At 32.7% G+C, this 23,380-nt stretch overlaps 3 protein-coding genes across 3 annotated transcripts; 1 reads left to right on the top strand and 2 right to left on the bottom strand.

Moving 5' to 3' along the window:
* Nucleotides 1-4,472: 4,472 nt before the first annotated feature.
* Nucleotides 4,473-20,947, top strand: LOC108750404. The gene is made up of 2 exons (XM_018489818.1): nt 4,473-7,766; nt 20,873-20,947. The coding sequence occupies exons 1-2, from the start codon at nt 4,473-4,475 to the stop codon at nt 20,876-20,878; spliced, it is 3,300 nt and encodes a 1,099-aa protein (XP_018345320.1). The 3' UTR covers nt 20,879-20,947.
* LOC108750765 (retinol dehydrogenase 12-like) lies at nt 13,641-17,418 on the bottom strand. The gene is made up of 6 exons (XM_018490487.1): nt 17,156-17,418; nt 16,492-16,573; nt 16,035-16,339; nt 15,814-15,933; nt 14,831-15,047; nt 13,641-13,925 (listed from the first exon to the last, which is right to left on the bottom strand). Exons 1-6 carry the CDS (start codon nt 17,271-17,273, stop codon nt 13,778-13,780), a joined length of 990 nt encoding a protein of 329 aa, XP_018345989.1. The 5' UTR covers nt 17,274-17,418; the 3' UTR covers nt 13,641-13,777.
* A 91-nt stretch (nt 20,948-21,038) lies between the features above and the next one.
* Nucleotides 21,039-22,988, bottom strand: LOC108750766 (retinol dehydrogenase 12-like). The gene is made up of 5 exons (XM_018490488.1): nt 22,784-22,988; nt 22,199-22,280; nt 21,743-22,050; nt 21,515-21,634; nt 21,039-21,290 (listed from the first exon to the last, which is right to left on the bottom strand). Exons 1-5 carry the CDS (start codon nt 22,914-22,916, stop codon nt 21,067-21,069), a joined length of 867 nt encoding a protein of 288 aa, XP_018345990.1. The 5' UTR covers nt 22,917-22,988; the 3' UTR covers nt 21,039-21,066.
* Nucleotides 22,989-23,380: the final 392 nt, after the last annotated feature.

Genomic DNA, 23,380 nt, shown 5'->3' with positions numbered 1-23,380 from the left:
ATATATTACATGTATTACAAAAATAAAACATAAATAAATACATACACACTCATATATTTACGATTACGTTAAAAATGATAAAAGTTCCTGTTTAAACATATATGGAAAGTTATTTATTTCGAAAGATGTGGTAGAAAAAATTACGTGTCATATTTTCCTTCTGACTGATTTCCATAATGTTTCTAACTGTAAATTGCAAGGAGCATTGCGCGACGGCGAGTACTAAGGGCTTGCTAACAAGAGACCATATCATGAACTGAATTGCTACGAGTGTCCATAAACGATAAATCGCGATGATCACCGCAGATCGTAGTCACCTTCGTGCATCGCGTGTTAGTGCGCGCGTAGAGGATTCGGGTCAGTGCATTCGTGGAAACACCTGAATTTTCCAGTACCGTTAATTACGTTAGTTAGCACACCTATGGCTAGCATTTCTGGGGTAACACACGGTAAATATTTTTATCAGGAAACGGATATTATCAAGCGTAAACGCAATCTTTACTCTCATTTACATATTACGCAATGACGTAATTAAAGCTTTTAATAAAAACATTTTTTTTCAGAGAGAAATTTATTCTGATGTATCTTTTTCTGTCGGGCTGCCTTGATTATCTGCACTTCTATTTTTTTCTCAGTACATTTTGACAGCCTCCATTCTTTCGTTGCATATTTCATAACACGAAAAGCGTAAATCTATTATAATACATTATTTTTCATGAATTTGATAAAATTATAGAGAAATTTATTTTTATGCGAAATTTTTGTAAGCTAGATAGTACACGCGAATAGAAATGAATCAAATTAAGATTAAATTAATTAAATAATTCTGGTCCAATGCATGAGGACTTGTGCGATATGAATTTGATAAAGTTATAGAGAAATCTGTTTTTATGTAAAATTTTTGTAATTGGATGGCACACGCGAATGCAAACGAATTCAATTGAAATAAAATTAATCAAATAATTTTAGCCAAACGAACAAGGACTTGTAATTCTGCCGAATTTTAAGGTCAATTTAACGCCGACGTTAAAACGTCACGCATGATTCACGCATGTTTCGTTACGACGTGGTGGGTTACGCGTTATCTGCGATCTAAAAGTAGAATTCCAGCCAGGGGGCTTGAAAGTCTGTGCTTGTGTGGAAATCATTAGAGTGCCAGAAGAGCTCGCAATAATGCAGCAGCGAAGCCGCGACAGTTTAATTCAATTTACGCCGCTCGCGCGCACGACCTTACAGTATCACATGAATTGCATCTAACCCTCCCTATGACAATGTTCGCGATTCTGAGCGATTCTCGTTTAATATTTATTTTATGCGTTCGCTGATTTTAACGCATTGTTAAATTACATCGACGATGGCTATCGCGCAATGGATTGTAATTAAATGGAATAAAATCTACCATTCCCTTTTTATGCCGCTCGTGAATATTATCGGATTACATAGCTGCCTCATACCCTTATCGTGTATCGTTTTATAAATATTTATCGCCAGGTCGATCTTTATTTTTGTCGAGCGGTATACATCATCGCTGAAAACCGATTGTTTGCCGAAAATACGCAATTTGCAATTAATCCAGTTGATGAGTAGTCCGATAAGTAGCACGAATTTTCGTATTTTCACCTCATTAATCACGATTTTGTTCGATTTGTATTCGGAACTATTTTGCTGTATACATATATTACCCCTCTCAACTGTGAACCAGGTTTCCACGAATTACATCTTGTTAATTATATACAAACACATTATCGACGTGTAATTTCGGAAGAGAAGTATATCGTTGGTAATCGACATAAAAACGCAGTTATACACAAAGAGAATACTTTTCGAAATTGATTTGTATTTCATGGAAAAAATATAAAAGCGAAATAAAAACATCTAAAACTTCCTTATTTAAAGAATTTTTCTAAACTTGTCTCAGGTAATTTGTCTACTGTCGCTGTATTTTGCATTAATGTTTTAATTCTTCTAATATTTTAGTTATATGTTAGTTTAATCTTTAAACTATGAAATACAATTAATTAGTATATTTGTAGATATATAAAATAATTAATTTAAATTATCTATTTTAATTTCTTTTTTTATATATTTTATAATATATATAAAAATTCTTAGAAGAAAATCACTTCGATCTAAGGAAGATATTAATATAGATAAGTATTTTAGGTACATTACTATATTCTATAAGTTTAATTTTGCATGAAATATTATGAGCTTGAAATAAATGTTTACGTGGTTTTGATAAAGAAGGTACTATTTTCATTACTTAAAAGTTTCCTTAGACGCGTTGATGATATTTTCTTAATAATATATAAGGCGCTATATAAACTTGTAAGCTTATTTTACGAAGAAATAATGTTGTTTCGCACTGTTTCTCTCTCTCTCTCTCTCTTTGCTAGTATATTAAATTCCGTTAATCTCTTGAGTTTCTTAAGGATTCCACGCACGACTTTCTCAGGGCGAACACATTATAATATTTAATGTCCTCGAGCTCAGGAACCGAATTAATTCAAACCGGATACCGGTCAGCTACCGGAAATTCCACGAACGATAAAACGTGCCTCCAATGTTGGCAAACGATGGCGGCGTCGGATCGCTGCAATCGTTACAGAAGCGCGCCTTCTGCTATTTATCGCTGATCGGCGAGATTTCTAAAACGTGGTTGAGTTCGAAATAGCGAATTTTGCCGAGGGGAATTTTAATCTTAAACTTAACACTATCTCGTAAGATAGCCCTGATTCTCACAGCCCAGACTCATACTTTTTTATTTGCAGAATTAAATGCTGTTAAATCTTTGGTAGAAATTTCACGCATTTTTTTAGCAGTTACTCAAAGAAATTATATTAACCCTGTTTAATAAATGAGAAGTGAAACTACTTAGGACTCTAATCAAGATGTAATGCTCTGCCTGCGGTTACTGCGTATAAAAGATGCGCGAAATCTGAATACTTTTTACTGAACAAAAACAGGACAATAAATGGACTACGCAGTACTTTAATTAATGAATCTACTTAATAGTAAAAAATAACTGGGCAGGTATCTACGCAAAGTTTTATTAGGAAAAGTTTCAGCCACTGAATAAAATTCTATCAAGTTTATGTCCATTTTCTACACAGTATTGTTACAATTAATGAGAATACAGTAATACTAGACAATATACATATATAATAGGATAGGATCTAAAAAAATTGTATACATTTCTACGACAGATTTTTCCCAGAAATTTTTTAGACATTTTTTTTTCAAAATTTGCAGAAATCATTTCACCGACCTTTGTCATTCAATTATTGTGATTTTGTTGACTCACTGACAAAACAGTAGTTGGTGTCCGTAAATTAAAATGACGCATAATGCGCATAGAGTTCAAGCGGAAATGCAGCCGCGGCGGTATCATTTAGCGGTACACGCACGTAAATTTCGTGCAGGTTGAAAAATTAATGAGGAGAACGTTCTTCGCTTCACGTCACGCATCTGCGAGTTTGAGACTTTATTATGGGAGAGACTTTATTAAATTGGATTTGCGGGAACAGTTCCTGCATGAATGTTTCTAGTGGATAATTTTTGGTACTTGTATGCAAGCAATCGTGGAGCAACAGTTTCTAAAATTTTACGTAGTTAATTCCATTATCAAAACTGATAAAGTTAGTTGACAAATTACGTTAGTTTTCTCCATTCTCAGTGTATCTAAAATAACCGTGCACATCTAAATAATGATATGTGTTTTTATACACTGAGGAAAATAATTATTAAATTTTTAATAAACATTTCTTCGAACAGTTCTAGCAGAATGTTTACGGTAAATAAATATTTAAATGAAAAAAAATGTAAAAAAATGACAAATAGAAAAATAGTTAAATCAATCTAATGGTTCTTGTATCTAATAAATATATGTTTACATTTAATAAATATTTTGCTAGGACTATTCAAAGAAATATTTATTAAAATTTAATTAGTAAATTTTGTTTCTTAGTGCGTCTAAACGATAGTTGTCTATTTAGAAAAAATGTAGATTTTTGTGTTAAATCATTATTCCGGAACAAATCAATATTATATACGATGCTAAGAAAAATTATTTGACATTTGAGTAAAAATCGTCTGCGAAATATTTTTAAACTTCTTTTCACAATTTCAAAATTCTAAACCGGAAAAATGTTTATTCTGATTTATATAATCAGAATTCGTTTTTTTTTTGTACTTTTTTACTTTTCGTTACTTTTTATACTTGTTGGAACAAGAATATTTTTAGAATATTTTTCTCAGTGTATCAAATATAATTTTATAAAGATAACTTTATATATATATAAAACAGCTATTAATTATTTTCTCTTTTTCTTCTTTCTTCTCTTTTCATCTCAAACATTTTTACCAGAATCTATATATTTAAATATTTCCATTTCAGGATCTCTTCGAGTCATCAGTATTCGTTCCTATTCTCTTTGAGAAGATACTATTAAAATGCCGTTTTGCGATAGAAGATGAACGATGAGATAATTTCAAAATCCAATGTCGGCAGCAACATTCCTTTGGCCGATGAGGATGCGATCAATGTGGACGGCGGCGCCTTTCGTCTGGTTACTTCATGGATCACGTCGAAAGGGTTGACGAACGCCGAGGAGGACACGTGTTCGCGGAACGTGCAGAACTTCACGACCTTCCGGACTTCCGGTTTATCGGCAATTGCTAGGCGGGACTTGCCGATGTCCGACGACGGCAAGATGCTCAATCATCGGCGGGAGTCGTCTCAGCAACGTTACGCGCGTCAATCGTCCGCTTCGAAGACGGACCAAAGCGAAGAGATCGAAGGCGCTTCGTCGCACTTCGAAAACGCGGTGATAAAATATCAGAAGTCGAAGCTACGTCCCAAGCGACAGATCAGCCGAGAACGTCAGCAGCAGCAGCAGCAACAGAGCAATTACTCGAGCAGCGACGAGAGTGTCGCGAGAAACAAGTCGAAGAGCATCAGTTCGATTGACACTCAATCGGTGAACAATATTCTGGATGAATACGAGGATCTAGATTATCGTAGATCGTCGGACCTCAGTGATGTTGGTAATATCAGTGTGACAAATTTCGAGGCAATAATGATGAATCAGCAGAAACGGCAGCAGGTAAAGTCGAAGCAGATAAAATCCAGTGGAAAGATTCAAACTAAATCTATTCCGACAAGGGAAAAAATTCAAGCGGTACTAAAGGTGAACCAGCAGACTCAAGTGAGACAGCGTTCGCGGGATAGACAGAAGGACTTTAATAAAGGACATCAACAAGATATCTGTTATGTTTCGCCGCCAGTTACAATGGACACAATCGAAAGTAGTCGTTCGAAGATGCCTGAGATTTTACTACGCAAAGGAGAAGTCCAGAAAAGGGTAGACGAATGGTTGAATCAAGCGCACAGCCAAAACTTCCCGGCAGCTCCTCGTGAAAAACCTTTGACGAGGTCCAACAGCAGCGCCGAGAAGAATCACCGAAGATGTCGTGGTCAAGATTCGCGATCTCGGACATCGACCGACGAAGCGAAGGACAGATTGAATGGAGGAACCTCGTCGAGTTATGACGACCTGACTCGCGTGAATCGCCGGTTGGAGCGCGTCAGGCCAGAGAAGGTGAACGTCGGTGTGAACACCAGTAAAGGCACGTACAAAGAGTACTTGGCGGTGAGGAGTAAGCAGGATTATGGCTTCAGTACTCAGTCGAATATCGCATCATCGAAATCTGGTGATTCCAATCCAGCCTCCAGGATCCCTCAGAGAGGACTCCTTGGTTCGAGTTTCAAGTCCAGGCGTGTCGAAGCGAATCTTGAAGAGAAACCTACAGCATCGAGTAGGATTATAAATTTGACGAAGGCGATAAGTGAGTCTGATCACAGTAGAACAACTATTAACTGCAATTCGAAGATAATCGAGATGTCTATCGGTACGATGTCGATGGCCACAGCAACGACAACGACGTCATCAATTATTTCCTACAGAAGGCCGTCCTTGAAGCGTTCTGGAAACGGAGTGGATGGAAACTGTGCAGCGGCGGCTGCTGCGCACTCGCTTGCTAAAGAGGAGATGGACCCGCCGTGCGAGCGGGGCCCCACGAAGGGCCTACCATTGCTTGGAGGCAGCTTTAGTGACCAAGGCGAACCGATCTCACCAAATAAGGACGGAGAAAGTAGGCGGCCAGCTGCTACGGCAAGCAGGCTGACGCCGCAACCCGGCGCTGCCGATAAAACGGTCGAGGCGACTTGTAAATCGACGGAAGTGTCGGCGAGATGCGCTGCAAACTATTCACGAGGTAGCTCGAGGATCGCTTCGTCAGCGGAATCTGACCGCGTCGCGATCGAATCGCCGCGACGCCGACTTCAGTTTTGCAGCGATGCCCGAAGAGAGCCTAGATCAATCGATCAATCGCGACACGAGCAACCGATTTATGGCTCAGCTGTTAGTGCTCGTGTTAGAGCTCTTCAAGGTCAAGTGGAGTCACGTACTCCGCGAAACAGGTGTCAACAGGTCGCAGGAGCATCGATGGAGGGTAAAAGACCATTGATCCTACCGCGCAAAGATCTTGGTGTATCTTCGCAAGATGGTGTAGGATCGCAAGATCGAGCGAATATGTCAATTAGCACACCTTCGTCCAGTTTCAAGCCGAACAATCGAGTTTACACCACGATCAATGATTCGCAGTCACAACCGAATGAGCAGAATGCTGGAAGATCCAAGATTGCTGTCTGCGAAAACGTCCCGTCCGTCAGAATCACGCGTTATGCTTCTCCCGATCACGTGGAGAGGATTTACGAACGTAGCCTGCAACCGCAAGTAATCCACGCAGATGATCTTGAATCAATTCTTCGACCTTCTCTGCAAACATCACCTTACGGTGAAAAGGTCGGCGTTTCTAAAGATCGAGAATCAACTGTCAAAGAAGTGCCATTGACGCTCGAGGACGAGACTGGCGAGTTGCGACACGAGCATCTCGAAACAATTGAGGAGGACGATCGAAAGAGCGAGAATTTGGTCTGTAGGTATCCGGAGGTCGGATTGAAGCAGTGTCTGAAGATGCAGAAGAGTTTACCAAACGGCAAATCGAAAGAATCGGATAAGAGAAAGGAAAATTCAATTTATGTTAAGTGGAATCCACAGCAGCAGATTGTTTTTAATGAACCCGCGAGAACTTTTGCCACTTTCCAATCGGGATCATCTTGTCAGGATGACGTTAAATCAAGTATCAGGTCTCGATCTCCAGAGATGAAAGAATCCAGAGGTCACGAAGAGATTACACAAGATCCAGACGAGTCGACAATCCTCCAAGATCTCGCGGGCGTTTACGAGGACGCTTCGCGAGAAGATCAGAACCAACTGACGATTCATTCGCGAGAGAATAGCAATTTGTCAACCGCTACGATTCCTGTCGATGAATTAGAGAGCCAGAAAGACTCGAGGTCGAAGGAGGCTGAGGAAGAACTTTCTCGAAATAAACTTCAGTTCGATGAAAAGTTGCAAGAACGCGTAGTTGAAGAAATGACAAAGAATGCTGACGAACGTGGTGCAGTGGTCAATGAAGTTCTCGTTAAGAACCTGCAATTTGAGCAAGATCTGCCGGAAAATCCTGTCGAGCAAACGAAACCGGATCATGTTGTACAGCAGGTGAATTTTCACAATATCTTGTGCGACGATTATGAAAACGAGAAGTTGAAGAATAAGAAGATGTATATGACAAAGGAGGAAATGGAACATCAGAGGCTAATAGATATGTTGAAGAGAGGAAACTTCGAGACGCTGAAGACGGTGAGTGACACTGTAATTTTTTTAAATTAGGCTAGTAAATTGCGACAGTTCGATAGATCTCGCTATGAAAAAAATATGAATCTGATATAAATTATGTGAGAACAATCTTTTTAATGAATCGTCAACGAAATAAATAAATGCTAATTTATCAATTGACGATTCATTCAATCAAGTTATTTATTTAACTGTACGTTATCTATTATCATCTTGATGTTAATATATATCAATATTAATAACAGAGACAATATGCTATGAGTTAATTAATTTCCAGCATTTAAGGAAATTGTTAACAATTATGATCTATTTATATATTGTTCTTCCTTTTCTTCTTAAATTCTGAAAAAGAGATTTTCTTTAAATAGAAATATCTTTATCAAAAATTTGAAAAATCATAACACACACATACACTATATTAAAACTTGGAAAAAAATATAAAGTAAAAATATAAACAAACATAAAGTAACTTTTAAAAATATTTTTTGTCAATATGTGTATATTATTAAAATAGTAATATTTATTTAATATAATTGATAAAATATTTGATAAGTTTATTACTTTATTAACTGTCATCTCTTAAGTCATCGTGTAATCGACTTAATAAATTAACTGTGTGATATGACTGATACTTATCCATTTTAAAGATTCACATTGGTCGAAAAAAAGCGAGATTGTCCGCGGTCGAAATTCAATCTCGGTGAATTGACACACGATGCATTGATATCGTATTGATTGTTTTCGCCGCCACAAACTCTATCTCGTTTTAATCGCGATAAAACTCGCCGACAAGATATGCCTGACAGTAACCCAATAATTACATACGTGCTGCTACACGATAGCCTGTGCGACGAATCCGCGGCTCTGTCGGTAATTACATGTCCTGTGTATAATCGCGGTTATTCGTTTCGTTCGGCTCTTTATTTCAACCTGGTAACAAATATATACTAAATTGCCATTAACAACGACTAAAATGTTTACGTATCACCGCGTTATCAATGAATGGACAATTATTTAACAACGCGAATTCTAACTTCCTGAATCGCGGCAACGTGAACGAAATTAATCGAGCTAATTATAATATATTATAATAGAATAAATATGAAATTATAATATTGCGCAGAATCAAAACCAATACCATTACAAAATTATTGAAAAACGATAATTGGCTGTTTATAAGCTATTGTTTATAGTCGTTTATAATCACGGCGCTATATTTCTAAAAATTATGAATTAGAATTATCTCTAATAATATTGTATTTAAGATTGATTGATCCTAAATAATCATGAGCGTATAAATATAAAATATTAAACTAAATACTACATACTCTGTACACATCTTAAAAATAAATATTATGATAACAATACTTAATTCCAGTCTACAATTTTATCACATTAGCGCGCTTTAGTTTATCTCAGCTTGTTTAATTATTCTTCTTACATTTATAGAATAGATTTTTTTTTTTATCAAGATATACAATAGAGTTATTAAGATCATTATTTGTTTATAGAAACTATTTATGTAAGCTATTTACAGAGATCAAAAGTAATTTTGCATCGCATTATATATCAAGCCATACATCTTATTATGAGTTATAAAAAACCGGATTGTTGTTAAAGCTGAATTATTTTGTACGTGTAAAAACATCGTCGGAATAAACTGTAATCACATGCTTCTTAGTAATGTATGTAGTTGTCACAAAAGAGGGTTGTGACGTAATGTAATTATTAAGTTTCTGCGTTGTGGTCGCCGTAAACGTGATGTAATGGGGTTTGCGCACGTGTCTCAGTATATCAAATTCTCCCAGAGGGAGTGATATTTCATTCCCGGCTGAATATAGGGTGCAGAAGGATAATTCGCAGGTCCCGAAATAGGGATGCGTGAAAAGCACAAATATTTCATCATCGATAGACATTTTCGTATTGATGACGCGTGACTTCATCACAATGTCTGTTCGCTCAGTCGCTCAATTAAAAAAATTTTATATTCCATTTTTCTTCGATTGAGTTAGAATTTGCATTACGTAACTCTCATGACAGTCTCAATCTCAATTCAATAAATGTAGGTTACATGATGAATAAATGTTTGATGAAAATTATTCGTGATTCTATAAAATAACTACTTATAATTATAATAATACTATCTGGATAATCCCAAAAATACACATAACTCATAGATTATATTGCTTGAAAAAATAAAGATTCCGAATGTAAAAAGTGAACGTAACACGAACAATCCTACAATAATATTTTAGACTTAGACACTTCTTAATTATAATAACACATATATCTTATTTATTTCATGTAGTATGTAATTTTAAGGCTTGAATTTCAAGGTTTAGAACAACTTTTTTATTGAAAATATTATTTGAATAAAATTACTTCTTACCTATAAATCTCTGACAATCTCTTTTTCGAGATCACTATTTACTTCTATTATCACAACTGTTTTTCATCAAGATGTGGTTCGCTCGTACACGTCTGATTGAAGAAGAATTAGAAAAATCACATTTTATGATGCTTCTCTATCCACGACGTATATAATTGTCTATTAGAATTCTCACTGTGAATTTCATTAATTATGTATTCGATACTGTAACGTTTGCTGTTGCTTATCGAATAATCGTCCTCAATGAAATATATATATACCTATATATATGTATTTCAGAACGAAATTGCGAAATGTTAGAAAAGGCTCACTTGCAAAGAAAGGCCCAGTATTTTCAGAGATAAATCTTAGCTATTAGAAATTGTATATTATTTGTATATGTAACAATTGCGTCACATATAAAACACGTTTTAAAAACAAAAAATTTATTGTATTTTGCCAAATTACTAACGATAGATGTTGCATTCAGATATAAATAAATTGTACTTTTTTCTTTATCACAGTGATATTCAATGACATAATTCAATGATATTGTACTGTACCTCATTAAAATATTAATTGTAATCGTATTATAAATTTTAGAATTGTATAATCCTTTACATAATCCTCAAAAAACTTTTTTATAGCGATACTTATGCTTAAAATATTTTTCATGTCCAATTAATACAGAATTTCACTGATTATGAGATATTTAAAATGTAATGAAAAATAGGTTTATGTCACCAAAAATCCACGAAAAAAAATTTTTTCAGATCTCACACAGAAGTATATCCTGTTAATATAGAGCCCTTAATACAAACATTGTTCTTGTTTGGGAAGTACTGCATGAAATGTTGCGAACATATAACGATGCAGCTTGCACTCGTATCTCAAATGGAGCGGCTCGTAAACATACGAAGGGTAAAAGCGAGTGGTAAAAGCTTGCGTAAGGCACATGAAGTGAAGATTCAAATAACTAGCGCGAGCGAGTAGAGATAGCAGAACTCGTACATCCAACGAGAACAAGCTTGAACATTGCTGCACTTGAAGGTGCACGAAGGAGTCTTCCGACTAGTATAAGAAATAAGAGTGACCGTGGATCGAGGATCAGAGGACGAAAGTCCGAGAGAGCAAAGGAGAAAGCCATACGATTTATGATTCAACCCAGCTGGGAACCAAGCATAAGGTATGCGGTTCATAGTACGCTTTAACGCGCAAGAAAGATGCAATAAATTGTTCAACGTGTGCAAGTACGCCTCGGGTAGTCGGGGGTAAATGCGAGACTCGCCCTTAACGAGATTCGGTCGTCCGATGCTCTTCCTTTCTCTACAAAGTTGACCTTCAAGAACGTAATAAACTCATTTTCTTCTGTCTGCGGTCAGCATGAACATGCAAATTGTGGTCTAACGCTTTTCAGACATCGTTGATAAAAAATCAATTTCTTTGCTACGAGCAAAAAATGCGAGCAAAATTGCAATTTCGTACTTATTGTATATTAAAAATAATAAGTATAATTTTGCGTTTATCAGACATTGTCTATCTGTGAATAAATAAGAGTCTGTGAAAATTTAAATCTTCCTATTTTGTACTTTACTTCTTTCTCAATTAATGTACCCTTAATAGACACGATTAGATCATTATCCTGCAAATTTCTTCTTTGAAAAATGAAAAGCCAGCATCAAGTATTAACATTATAATAAGTTATAATACTTATTGTATACAGGGGCGGCGATTTGTCGATTCGTTATGTGTGGAGTTGGACAACTTAATCGTGGGGGGGAGGGGGGGGAGGGGAGGGCAAAAAATTTCCAGAATTTATTTAATCTCCATATTAAAATCTCTTTATAATCGTACAAAATAATGACCAACGAAATTATAAATATTTTATAAATGTTTATAGTTTAACTTGAAACATACTTAAACTCGCAAAACAAAACTTAATGAAAAAATGTAATAAATTTAATCTCGTAGAGCAAACGTTGAATTCCGAATTTTATTTTTTTTTAATAAACTCATCCATAAGTGCATCAATATCTCTCTATAAAGTTTATCAATCTCGGAGTGCACATGCAATATAACTACTGAATATTATCGAATATACGAATATGAATTCGTATATTCCGAAACAAATAAAGACTATTCGCTAATAAGATGTGCACGAAAAACTATAGACTAGCGCTCTTCGCGGAAAAGAATACGAACTACAAAAGAGAACTGCGTGAATATTTTATCGGCCGCGCTTGTGGTTCCGCTCAGTGTGTGTAATTGAAATTTTGATTGAAATTTAAAAGTTCCAAAAAAATTTAACTATTTTTAGTTTAACACTTGTTATTTTCAAATTTGTTGTTTATGAAGAATTTTTCATATGTGGAATTCCACACATAAAAAATTCTGATGTGTGGAATACTCCACACACACTTCACAAAAGTCGCCACCTATGAGTATACAATTTTTTAAATACACTTATAAATACGGATATGTAAAAATATGTTAAAATATATGTAAAAATCACTTAATTTTTGTATAGCTGTAAAAATAATGAAAATTATATAAAACACAAACGATTCATCGTGTGAAACAAAGGATTGGAGAATCGTTGTGTATACTAAAAGTTAATTTTACCTTAATTTAAATATTCTTATAAGATAATAGAATAGAAGTCATATACATATGTAAAATACAAAAATAATTAACCGAAATATCGGTATTTTTTTTGTTATGCCTATCAATTTTTTTCTCACCAATTATCTCGATGCACCAACTCTGAACGTGACATACAAGATGAGTGGCTCAATTCCTGCAGTCATCGTTATACGCGACGAAACGTATTGCCGTAGCGCATACATCAACGATTTATCGTTCAATCTAGCCCTTTTAAAAGTTTATCGTGCCCGCGAAAAAGGCGTTTTGACGGATCGCGATTCACTAGTTTGAATCGGTCATAAAGTCGACATTCACTTGCGAATGTTACAATGAAACAGATTAATATGACGGTTTCTGATTCAACGCGAAAGCAGACAAATTCTTTCACTCCACCTCTCGAGCTTCGATTAAGTCAAATCCAAGCGCGCTGTCAACTAGTTTTCCAAATAGGGATTTAAGGTATTCAATAAGGATGTCTGATGCAATAATAATTGTTTAATGAAATTATTCGTGACATTGTAAAATACTACTAAATATTATTATCTATTTATTAATAAAAAATGTCTTACTTTTATATATTTTTCTGCATTTGACTAATATCTGTTAATAAGTACCTTTGAATTTCATTCGACAAAGATCGATTGAACAAAGCCACAATTATCACGAAAAAGATTTAAGGCTTTCTCTAATAAGAGTATCATCTTAAGAGGACTATCTTAAAACCATTACTATTATTAAGAAAGTCTTTCAACAATATAAATCGTTATTAATTACATGTAGAATTTAAGTACACAAATCTAGTATTGTAAATAAAATTCTTAGATAATAAGGTCATTATACATACAATTTATGTAAATAACTTACTCGCTTTTGTACTTTCTCCCTTTCTTTTATCCATTACATAAATTATCATGCAGTTTATCCGAAAAAACATCGGCCCTTAATCTGTTAAAAATTAAAATAAAATAAATTTTATTCCGAATTCGTTCACGAATAAAGATATTTTTTAAAGCATTTGACGTGAAACAGTTTCCAAAAATGTGGTAAAATCTTCTTTAGGTTCTAGATGTAAAAGTCGACAGGATTCATTCCACAATTTTTCGGGATATTGATGTTTGTTTGCTTTTCGATATGGAGTGGTAACACCGCAATTTCTAAATATAAAAAAAGATAATACAAAATTGAATATAATTGAATATAATTGTATATACATTGTACATTAAAAAAAGTTTGTCTTTTCAAAATATCATATCTCAAAGATTTTTTTGCTGAACATGGTGCCGTCGTAAGAATTTGCGTAGTATATCAAGATTTTTAGTAAATTGAGGTGGTTTTTATTTATTGCAATTTATTAAAGATCTTGATGTACTACGCAAATTCTGATGATGTATTCATCGCAAAAAAAATTTTCGAGATATAGCACTTCGAAAAGAAAAAGTTTTTTTTGTTGAACTGCGTAATTATACAGAAAGTCAACAATTAAAACAGCCATAATTTGATGAAGATAAGTCATACTATCATAAATATAATAAAAACTCATTTAAAAGATTTTAAGTTGTACTTGTACTTTCAGATGCTGTAGGATTTGTTTACAACATTTTTAACAACTATTAAATTAATAACTCTAATAATTTATGTACTTGCAACTTTGTAGTTTTACAAAGTAATAAGAATTAAGCAATACTGAATATTATACTTTTATAGTACTATATATTTTTATAGTATTCGGTACTACTTTAATTCTTTTTATTTTTTAAAACTAGTTGCAAGTATTTAAATTTTAGAGTTGTACTTTACAGTTGCCACAACAAATTTTTTTCTCTCAGTAAACTAAGTACTTATTTGGTCTGCCAAAAAATATTGAAAATGTCCAAAAACGTTCTTAGACTTATTTCATTTCAATTAAATATATATATTTGTGAATTATATCTTATTATTTTGTAAATATATTAATTAAATATTATATCAACAATCGCGGAGCCTCATATAGACAATTTATTTATATTTGATTTATTCTTAAAATTACAAAATTATTTACTTTAGTATGATATATTCTTACGAATAATAAAGTCCAGTCTCATTGGCTATCTCTTCATCTATGCAGCAATATATTGTTGTTTGCGCTCCTTGTTCAGTATTTTTATAAAGCAATTGAGCAAATAAAGTGAAACAAAAAGTTGCACCTGGAAACATTGTACTACTGCTATACCGTGATATTTCAGTTGGTATAATACCAGGATGTAAAGAATACACGTTTATTCCATGGATGTTTGCTGCTATAAATAGAAATCTTGTATAAGAATCTATCTTCTTTGCATATTTTTTCATTATATAATAAATCGTTAACAATTAACTAGCAATTTTTAAATAGATAAAAGATATAGATTAAAGATTTCCGGTAAAAAATATATATAAACATGCATAAAAACGCATAAATAATCACACGCATAAATATTTACACGCATATTTACATGTATAATTATGTATTATTATGAAATGTCTACATATATTCATATATCTTTTTTTTTTGTAAAATTATTACTTTTTAGTGTAATATAGAAAAAATAATAGCAATGTGAAAACATAAAAAATAATTAAAGGGATAATTTTCGTATTTCTTGGTTATAGAAAAAACAAGTTTGGAAAAATGTAAAAAAAAATTGCTCATACATAATTATGCACAATTTTATATATAATTACACAAAATAATTTTTTCCTTAAACTTGTTTTTTTCTAAAATAAACAATACAAAAATTATCCCTTTAATTATTTTTTATGTTTTCACATTACTATTATTATTTCTATATTACACTAAAAAGAGAATAATTTTACAAAAGAAAAAAAGGATTAACCATACTCGTATATGGATATATTTTATATAATATATAATTATATAATTATATTTATATGAATATTTATGCGTGTTTATGTATATTGATACATATTTATACATATTCATGCATGAAAAATTTTTCACTGGGAAAATAGATAAAATAAACATAATTTCCACTTTGTGAAAGAATGTTTCCTTTTTTGGTATACTTTTCAATCGACGAGCGAGTTCCTTGGTAAATAGAATGTTCGCTAATTTGGTTTGTATATAACTTTTAAATGGTGCATAAGATTTCTCTAAATTAATGTCGTCGAAGTCTATATCAGCAACTATAACAAGATTTTTTGTTACAATTGTACTTTAAACGAGAATCCTAAATATAATAAATACTCGTTTTTCATTTGTAAATTACAATAATCGTTTTACATACAAATATGTACAATTGATGAGACATTGATTATTCTGCAATTGGGAGAAGACTTCTGCATTTTTGGCAACAATAGAAGTGTCAAAAGAAAATGACCAAGGTGATTGACTTGTAGTGTCGTCTGATTCCCATCCTCTGTTTTCTCATTTGGATATGCAGCCACACCGGCATTATTTACAAGTATGTGAATAGCTGCTTCGTTCATCAGCAAATTTTTAGCGCAATCTCTCACGCTTTTCAAGCTACGTAGATCCAGAAAATAAATCGCAAGCTCACCAGCGTTATTTTTGTATTCACTTTTATGGAATCTAAAAATAGCCATAAAGTTGAAAACCACATCATCATTTTTTCAACATACAAAAATTTAATTAAAATATATATTTCATAAAGAGAAAAAGAGAAAATTAAAGGATATAGTAATAAATTTAATTAATTCTTGTTATAAGTTCTATTTACTTACCTTGAAGGTGGATTACTTTTTATATCTTCAACTGCTTTATTTGCCTTTTCCATATTTCTACAAGCCAGAATTACTCTAGCACCTAAATGCACACATTATTTATACAAATGTATTCGAAAATGCATTTTATTAGATTGTTCGAAAAGTTTATAGAGATTTTAAGCATATTAATATTAAGAATATAAGAAAATATTAAATAAAATATTAATTATTGATATTTAAACGTATTTTTATTCAATAATTGCCATTTTTTTCGATGATTCTATATCATCTTGTGATGTATGTGGGTGACTTTATTACATTTATCATTTGCCTAAAACTTTATTTCACCATCATTAACAGCTGAGAGTGTAACTGAGCGACCCAAAAAATTTTTTACCGGTATTCATAGTGCGTTCTTATATTTAAAATCATTTTAATTATGATCTTAAAATATCACAAAACAATAAGAACCACAGATCCGTATTAGCATCTTGAGACACTTTGAGATATTGACGATAATATCCGATATCTTCACGTCATTAACCAAATCACATTTGTATTATACTTAAAGGCACAATTACTATCTTTTAATCAATAATAAATTTATATTTCATTTATATAAAATATCTATTTAAATTTTAAAGTTTAAGTATAACTTAAATTATCATTTCAGTGACATTACCTCTCGCATATAAATCTCTAGCAGTCTCCTTGCCGATACCACTATTAGCTCCGGTTATCACAACAGTTTTGCCATCAAGACATGTTTTGCTTGTGCATGTTTTATTGAAAAACCACATTTTATGTTCTTTTGTGTTAGTTCTTTTTGATCTACGATTAATTAATATACTATTGATTATTTTTACTGGAATTCACTTATTATCAATTTCACTTTGTTGAACGCAGAATTCAAAAGGCATCGATAAGTCGCACTAATGCGGGATGCCTATGGCGAACGCAGAATTCAAAAGGCATCGATAAGTCGCACTAATGCGGGATGCCTATGGCGTTCCGATATTTGCCTGGTCCGTGATGAAGTACCTGCGTAGATCACTACTACGACTAATCGCGATTATTAAGCACGAAAGGTGGATGAATGAATGTCCGAATATCAATCGAGTACACTTTATTTACTTCATCCGTTCCACAAGCCACGCACCACAAAAAGACTACCGTAATGCGCTAGAACGCGCTCGAGAAAAGCGTACACGCTCCTTCGATAGTGGCAGCTAGACTCCCTCTCCATCCACGAAAACGAACAACGGAGTCGAGCCCGATCATGAGGCGTTATGGGAGAAATCACGCGGTCTCCTCATGGCGAAACGCAAATATATATATACGAGGGAAGACTATTATTGAATACACATGTATGCTGCGACAACGGTATTTCGAATACAATTACAATCTGTGTGGCCAACCAAAGCTAATATTTTCGAAACCCAAACACACTTAATTTACGATCGATTTTATTGCTTGATGACGTTCATTGACTAGTCACACGTTCGTACGTTCATATTCTTACAGACTGTCTATTAGAAACGCTGTTTGAAAATTGTATTCCACTCCTATTTGGCTCACGAACATATTCGTTAATCTTGGTCGTTAAATTACTAAGTTAATTAAAAAGAAAAAGATTTTTTGTTTTAAAACGATCAAGAGGTTAAAAATAATTTAAAAAATGCTAATATGAGATTATACGCAAAAAAAATAGAATTCAGTGCAAATTTGTTGCACCAGTTTTATCAATGGAACATTAAACACTGAAAAAATATGTGAACTGGTTTTCACAATAATGCAATAAAGTTGCACTACGCATTAATGTTGTACTGGTTCTCTCAGCGAAAAACGCTATTAATCTTTCAGTATTATTAAAGATCTTTGCCGTAAAAGATGCTATTAAAAAATGTTGATTTTCACAACGCAAATCATGAGCAATCCCAAAATTAAATAAACTCATTAGCGCGACTCTTGATCGTGCATGCTTGTCCACACGAATAATACACTGGATATTCTCGCGTTCGAGCGTGGTCGAGAATTAATCACTCCCTGAGTTTTAATTATTCCGTTTATTGTTCACTGAGATACAACTGCCGCTCTACGCTGAATTATTTCGCGCCTATGTCGACGATTGCGTAGTCGAGAAAGAGAGAGAACAACAAAGATGCGTTAAGGAATCACAGATTACACGAACGCCGATACGAGCCGCACGCGAGTCAAGAAAGTAGAAGTATGTTGTCGAATAATATAAACTAAACACGATGTCCTTGAAAGAAAGTGTTTTTAAAACGCATAATCCAAAAGAAAAGAAGAAGAAAAAAAGGGAAAATCATTTGCTCATAACTTGATCGAATGACATTGCATAAGACATTCGCTGTTATCATGTACAAGAAACTCTTACAGACTAATGAACCTATGGCTAAACTAAACTAGGAACGATTATAAATAGATTCAGGTTAACATGTGTCTGGAGAATCCATTCTCCATGTAATGGCAATACTGCGAGTTTGGATAAAGGCCTTACAAATACTCCCTTGATGGTTCGGATCGTGACGGTTCGCACAACACCATCAGAGCCGGGGTGAACTTCCTGGATTCGACCTAATAGCCATTACATGAAAGCTAGGCCCTGTTACCGCATGAGTACAAGCTGACCAAACTTTAACTGCATGCCCTTATTGGCCTTCCATTTAAAACGCTCTTGAAGCGAATGAAGGTATTCAGCACTCCACCTTCTTCAAAAGTGCTATCTTGTATAGTAGTTGATCAACTCTCTGCCATCGCATTAACGAATTTTTATATCACATAAATTGTGGCAAGGGCTGTTCCAACCAGAAAATGTCCCGGGCTGAGGTATGCTAAATCGTTTGGGTCGTAACTAAGCTGTGTAATCGGACGCAGATTCAGGATTGCCTCAATGTCAGCAAGTGCATTTGCCAGTGATGGTATACGAGCCGCTTTTCTAACGCATGCACGGTGCATACGGTCTCAGTAATGTATCTAAAGTAAGGTGAAAGGTATGTCAGTAATCGATCTTAAAACATTTCCTGAATGTTTTTAAAAATTGAAAGAATATAAGATACGTGCATATACTAAATATACAATTATATATATATGATATGTGTACACACATATACACGAACACACACATGCATATGTACAAGCGCGCATATCACTCATCGTCATGAATTTAATATATCACATATATATTTAATAAAAATAATATATTTAATACAAATTTTACGCTACAATTAAGCTGAAATTGAAGAAAACAATAATAATTTTTTGAACATATTATATTAATATAAAATAAAATATTTAATTTTGGAGAAATATTACATAGAGTATCAACACTTGCTTCTTAAAAGCTCCTTTTGCCATCTTAGGATCCATTACAATTAATTAAATTTATACTTACCTCTTGTCGATCTCCTTAATCTTCTGAATGTTGAGCCTATTAAAACAAAAGTTTTGCATCCAACATACGACGTGACACATCGTTGGTTCAACAGCTCCACCGATGCACATGCGCTAGAAAAATGATCCGTCATTATACCATTATTATCACACTAGCTCGTTTTCTCCCCACTCCATTCGTTTGTGGATGAATCAAGATTGATAGATTAGATTTAGAGATTGTTCGTATCATTTTTATTTTTAATGTGTAAAAATAAAAATAAACAATTTTTAATAGTTTTATCCTTACAGTTCAGCTGTTTTTATTTTTTTGTTTAATACTAAACATAAACGTTTATGTGTGCATTCCAACAAGCGACACGATGCGATACAGTGATTATGTCATCTTTGTTTGATATTGGCAAATAATAAAAACGTAATGATCCATTATGTCACTTGTGTCACTTGTTGGAAGGCACACTATGATAACTAATATTATACAATAAAACATATAAACTTTTTTATATGTTAGTAAGAGATAATAAAAAAATAAACAACTTTTTTCTTCATAAAATTAAATACTGTTTATTCATTATTAGTATTTGCACTCCAGAAAATATCGGTATAAATTTAATATCATGCAATGTCTATATAATTTTCACTATAATGTTAATATTAACAACATGATAAAAATTACATAAACATCGCATGATGTTAAATCCATACCGATATTTTTTAGAGAGTGGGCATTTTTCACAGTTTTTTATTTTAAAGCAAGAGTTTAAGATATATGAATTGAATGATGATATACTTATACATTCATTAGAATAATTTTTGTCTTTAGTATCTTTTTTTACTAAACATTTTATTTATTTGAAAATTAAAATTAAATAATATAAGTATTTTAAAAATTCCTATAAATCTCTTAAAAATAAAAAAGAAATTTTTAAAGCATTTGACGTGAAACGGTTTCCAAAAATCTGGTAAAATTTTCTTCTGGTTCCAGATGTAAAAGATGACAGGATGCATTCCACAATTTTGTAGCGTATTGACGATTGTTTGCATTTCGAGACGGAGCAGCAACATTGCAATTTCTATATATAAACATTAATGAAAGAAAATTAATGTGGAATTGAATACATATATATTATATTCTATATAAGAATAATTTTGTAAAAATAATTTATGTATAGTGAATTCTTACGTATAATAAAGACCGGTATCATTAACTGTCTTTTCGTCTACCGAACAATATATTGTCGTTTGCACTCCTTGTTCAGCATTCTTTTTATACATAAATGGCCCAAATATATTAAAAACAAAGTTTGCACCTGGAAACATTGTGTTTCTGACATGATCCCATATTTCGGTCTGTATAATACCAGGATGTAAACAATATGTGTTTATTCCGTGAATATTTGCCTCTAAAAATCAAAATTTGGATAATTTTTTACACTTTGCATAAACTTTTTATAACTACTCGTATATATTATATAACCATATTTTTATAACTTTTTATAACATTTTATAATCTTTGCACATTTTTTATTATTGCGTAATAAATACCATTAACAATTATCAATTATTAAATATTAATTAATCAATGTTAAATATGACTTATTGTAATTAATAATATTTTTTATCATACTTGTTAATTGATTAGTCAATTCCTTTGTGAACAGGATGTTTGCTAGCTTGCTTCGTGCATAACTTTTAAATGGTTTATAAGACCTCTCCAGATTAAGATCATCGAAATCTATGTCAGTAACTATAATAAACCATTTTTCTTACAATTATATTTTATAATAAAATGCGAATACTTTAAACAAAAAAAAACACTCGTTTTTCATTTTTAAACTATAATCGTTTTACGTACACATATGTGCACTTGACGAGACATTGATTATTCTGCAATTGGGAGAAGACAACTGCATTTTTGGCAACAGCAGAAGTGTCAAAAGAAAATGGCTGAGATAATTGACTTGCAGTGTCATTTCATTACCATCCTCCGTTTTCTCCAGAGAAAACGGTGATCCTATACCGGCATTATTTATAAGCATGTGAATAGCTGCTTCGTTCGTCAGCAAATTTTTTGCGCAATCCTTTACGCTTTTCAAACTAAGTAAATCCAAAGAATAAGTAGCAAGTTCACCTGCGTTATTTTTATATTCATCTTTATTGATCCTAAAAATAGCCATAAGTTTAAGGTTTATATTATCATTTTCAACATGTAAAAATTTAATGAAGATAAATATAATTTTATAGAAAAAATAAGAAAGAAAGCAAATAGTACATAATTTATTCTTATTGTGTTACGAGTTTATTCATTTACCTTGAAGGTGGATTATTTTTTATATCTTCAATTGCTTTATTTGCCCTTTCCATACTTCTACAAGCTAGAATTATTCTAGCGCCTAAGCGCATATGTTATTTAAAGTATGTTTAAGAGTATATATTTTATTTATGAAGTTGTAAAAGAGTCTTCATAAAGTTCTAAATAAGATAAAAAATAACCGAAAAAACCTAATATTCTAATAAAGAAATGATTATAGTATCTTTTACGAATTATTTTTATATGATATATTCTTACATAACATATAGATATTGCTTGAAATGTCCAAAAATTTACACTTAAAATAAAATAATATATTTATTCGGATATTGAGAGAAAGCGAAGATTCTGAATGTAAAAAGTGAATGCAACACGAATAATCTTATAATGATATTTTGGACTCAGATACTTGCCAACAAAAAGTGTCTGAAATCGCGTCATAAGACGTTTTTTTTTGCAGATAGACTTAAAAATGTCTTATGTTAGACTTTGTGTTGCTTGATCAATAACACATATATTTTATTTATTTTTATATAATAAATTTCAAATTCAGAATAACTTAAAAATATTTTTAATAAAATTTACCTCTTGCGTATAAATCTCTGGCAGTCTCCTTCCCGAGACCTCTACCTGCTCCTGTTATCACAACAGTTTTGCCATCAAGACGTGCTTTGCTCATACATATTTGATTGAATAAGTATTTAGAGAACCGTGACATTTTATGATGCTTCTCTTCCACGACGTATATAATTGTCTACTCTCTAAATCTGAATCAGTGAATAATCATTGATATCAGTGCCAAGTATGCCATTAATAATCAGTAAATAAAATATGAGGTTTTTAATCTATCTAATCTTTATTATGTGATCTAACTAACTTTGTTTTAATGTATAAATTCAATGAATTGGAAAGATTGAAATTAACATACAAATATCAGTATTTTAATTATATAATGTTCAAACATTCTTTCTTTTTCAATTAAACTTTACTGATTATTTAATGCCAAATATACCATATACTGGATAATTAGTGACTATCCACTAATTTAGGGCACCTATCATGGAACAACTCGGAATACATTCCGATAGGAATTATTCAATTATTCCTTAGATTTCGGTTGTGTTTTCTAGGGAAAATGGAATAATTTCGATCGGAATTCATTCCGACATGTTCCATGATAGA

Source organism: Trachymyrmex septentrionalis, unplaced genomic scaffold (genome assembly GCF_001594115.1).
Source record: "Trachymyrmex septentrionalis isolate Tsep2-gDNA-1 unplaced genomic scaffold, Tsep1.0 scaffold37, whole genome shotgun sequence".
Taxonomy (NCBI): domain Eukaryota; kingdom Metazoa; phylum Arthropoda; class Insecta; order Hymenoptera; family Formicidae; genus Trachymyrmex; species Trachymyrmex septentrionalis.
The sequence above is the reverse complement of the archived record's forward strand: the minus strand, read 5'-3'. Positions and strand labels throughout refer to the sequence as shown.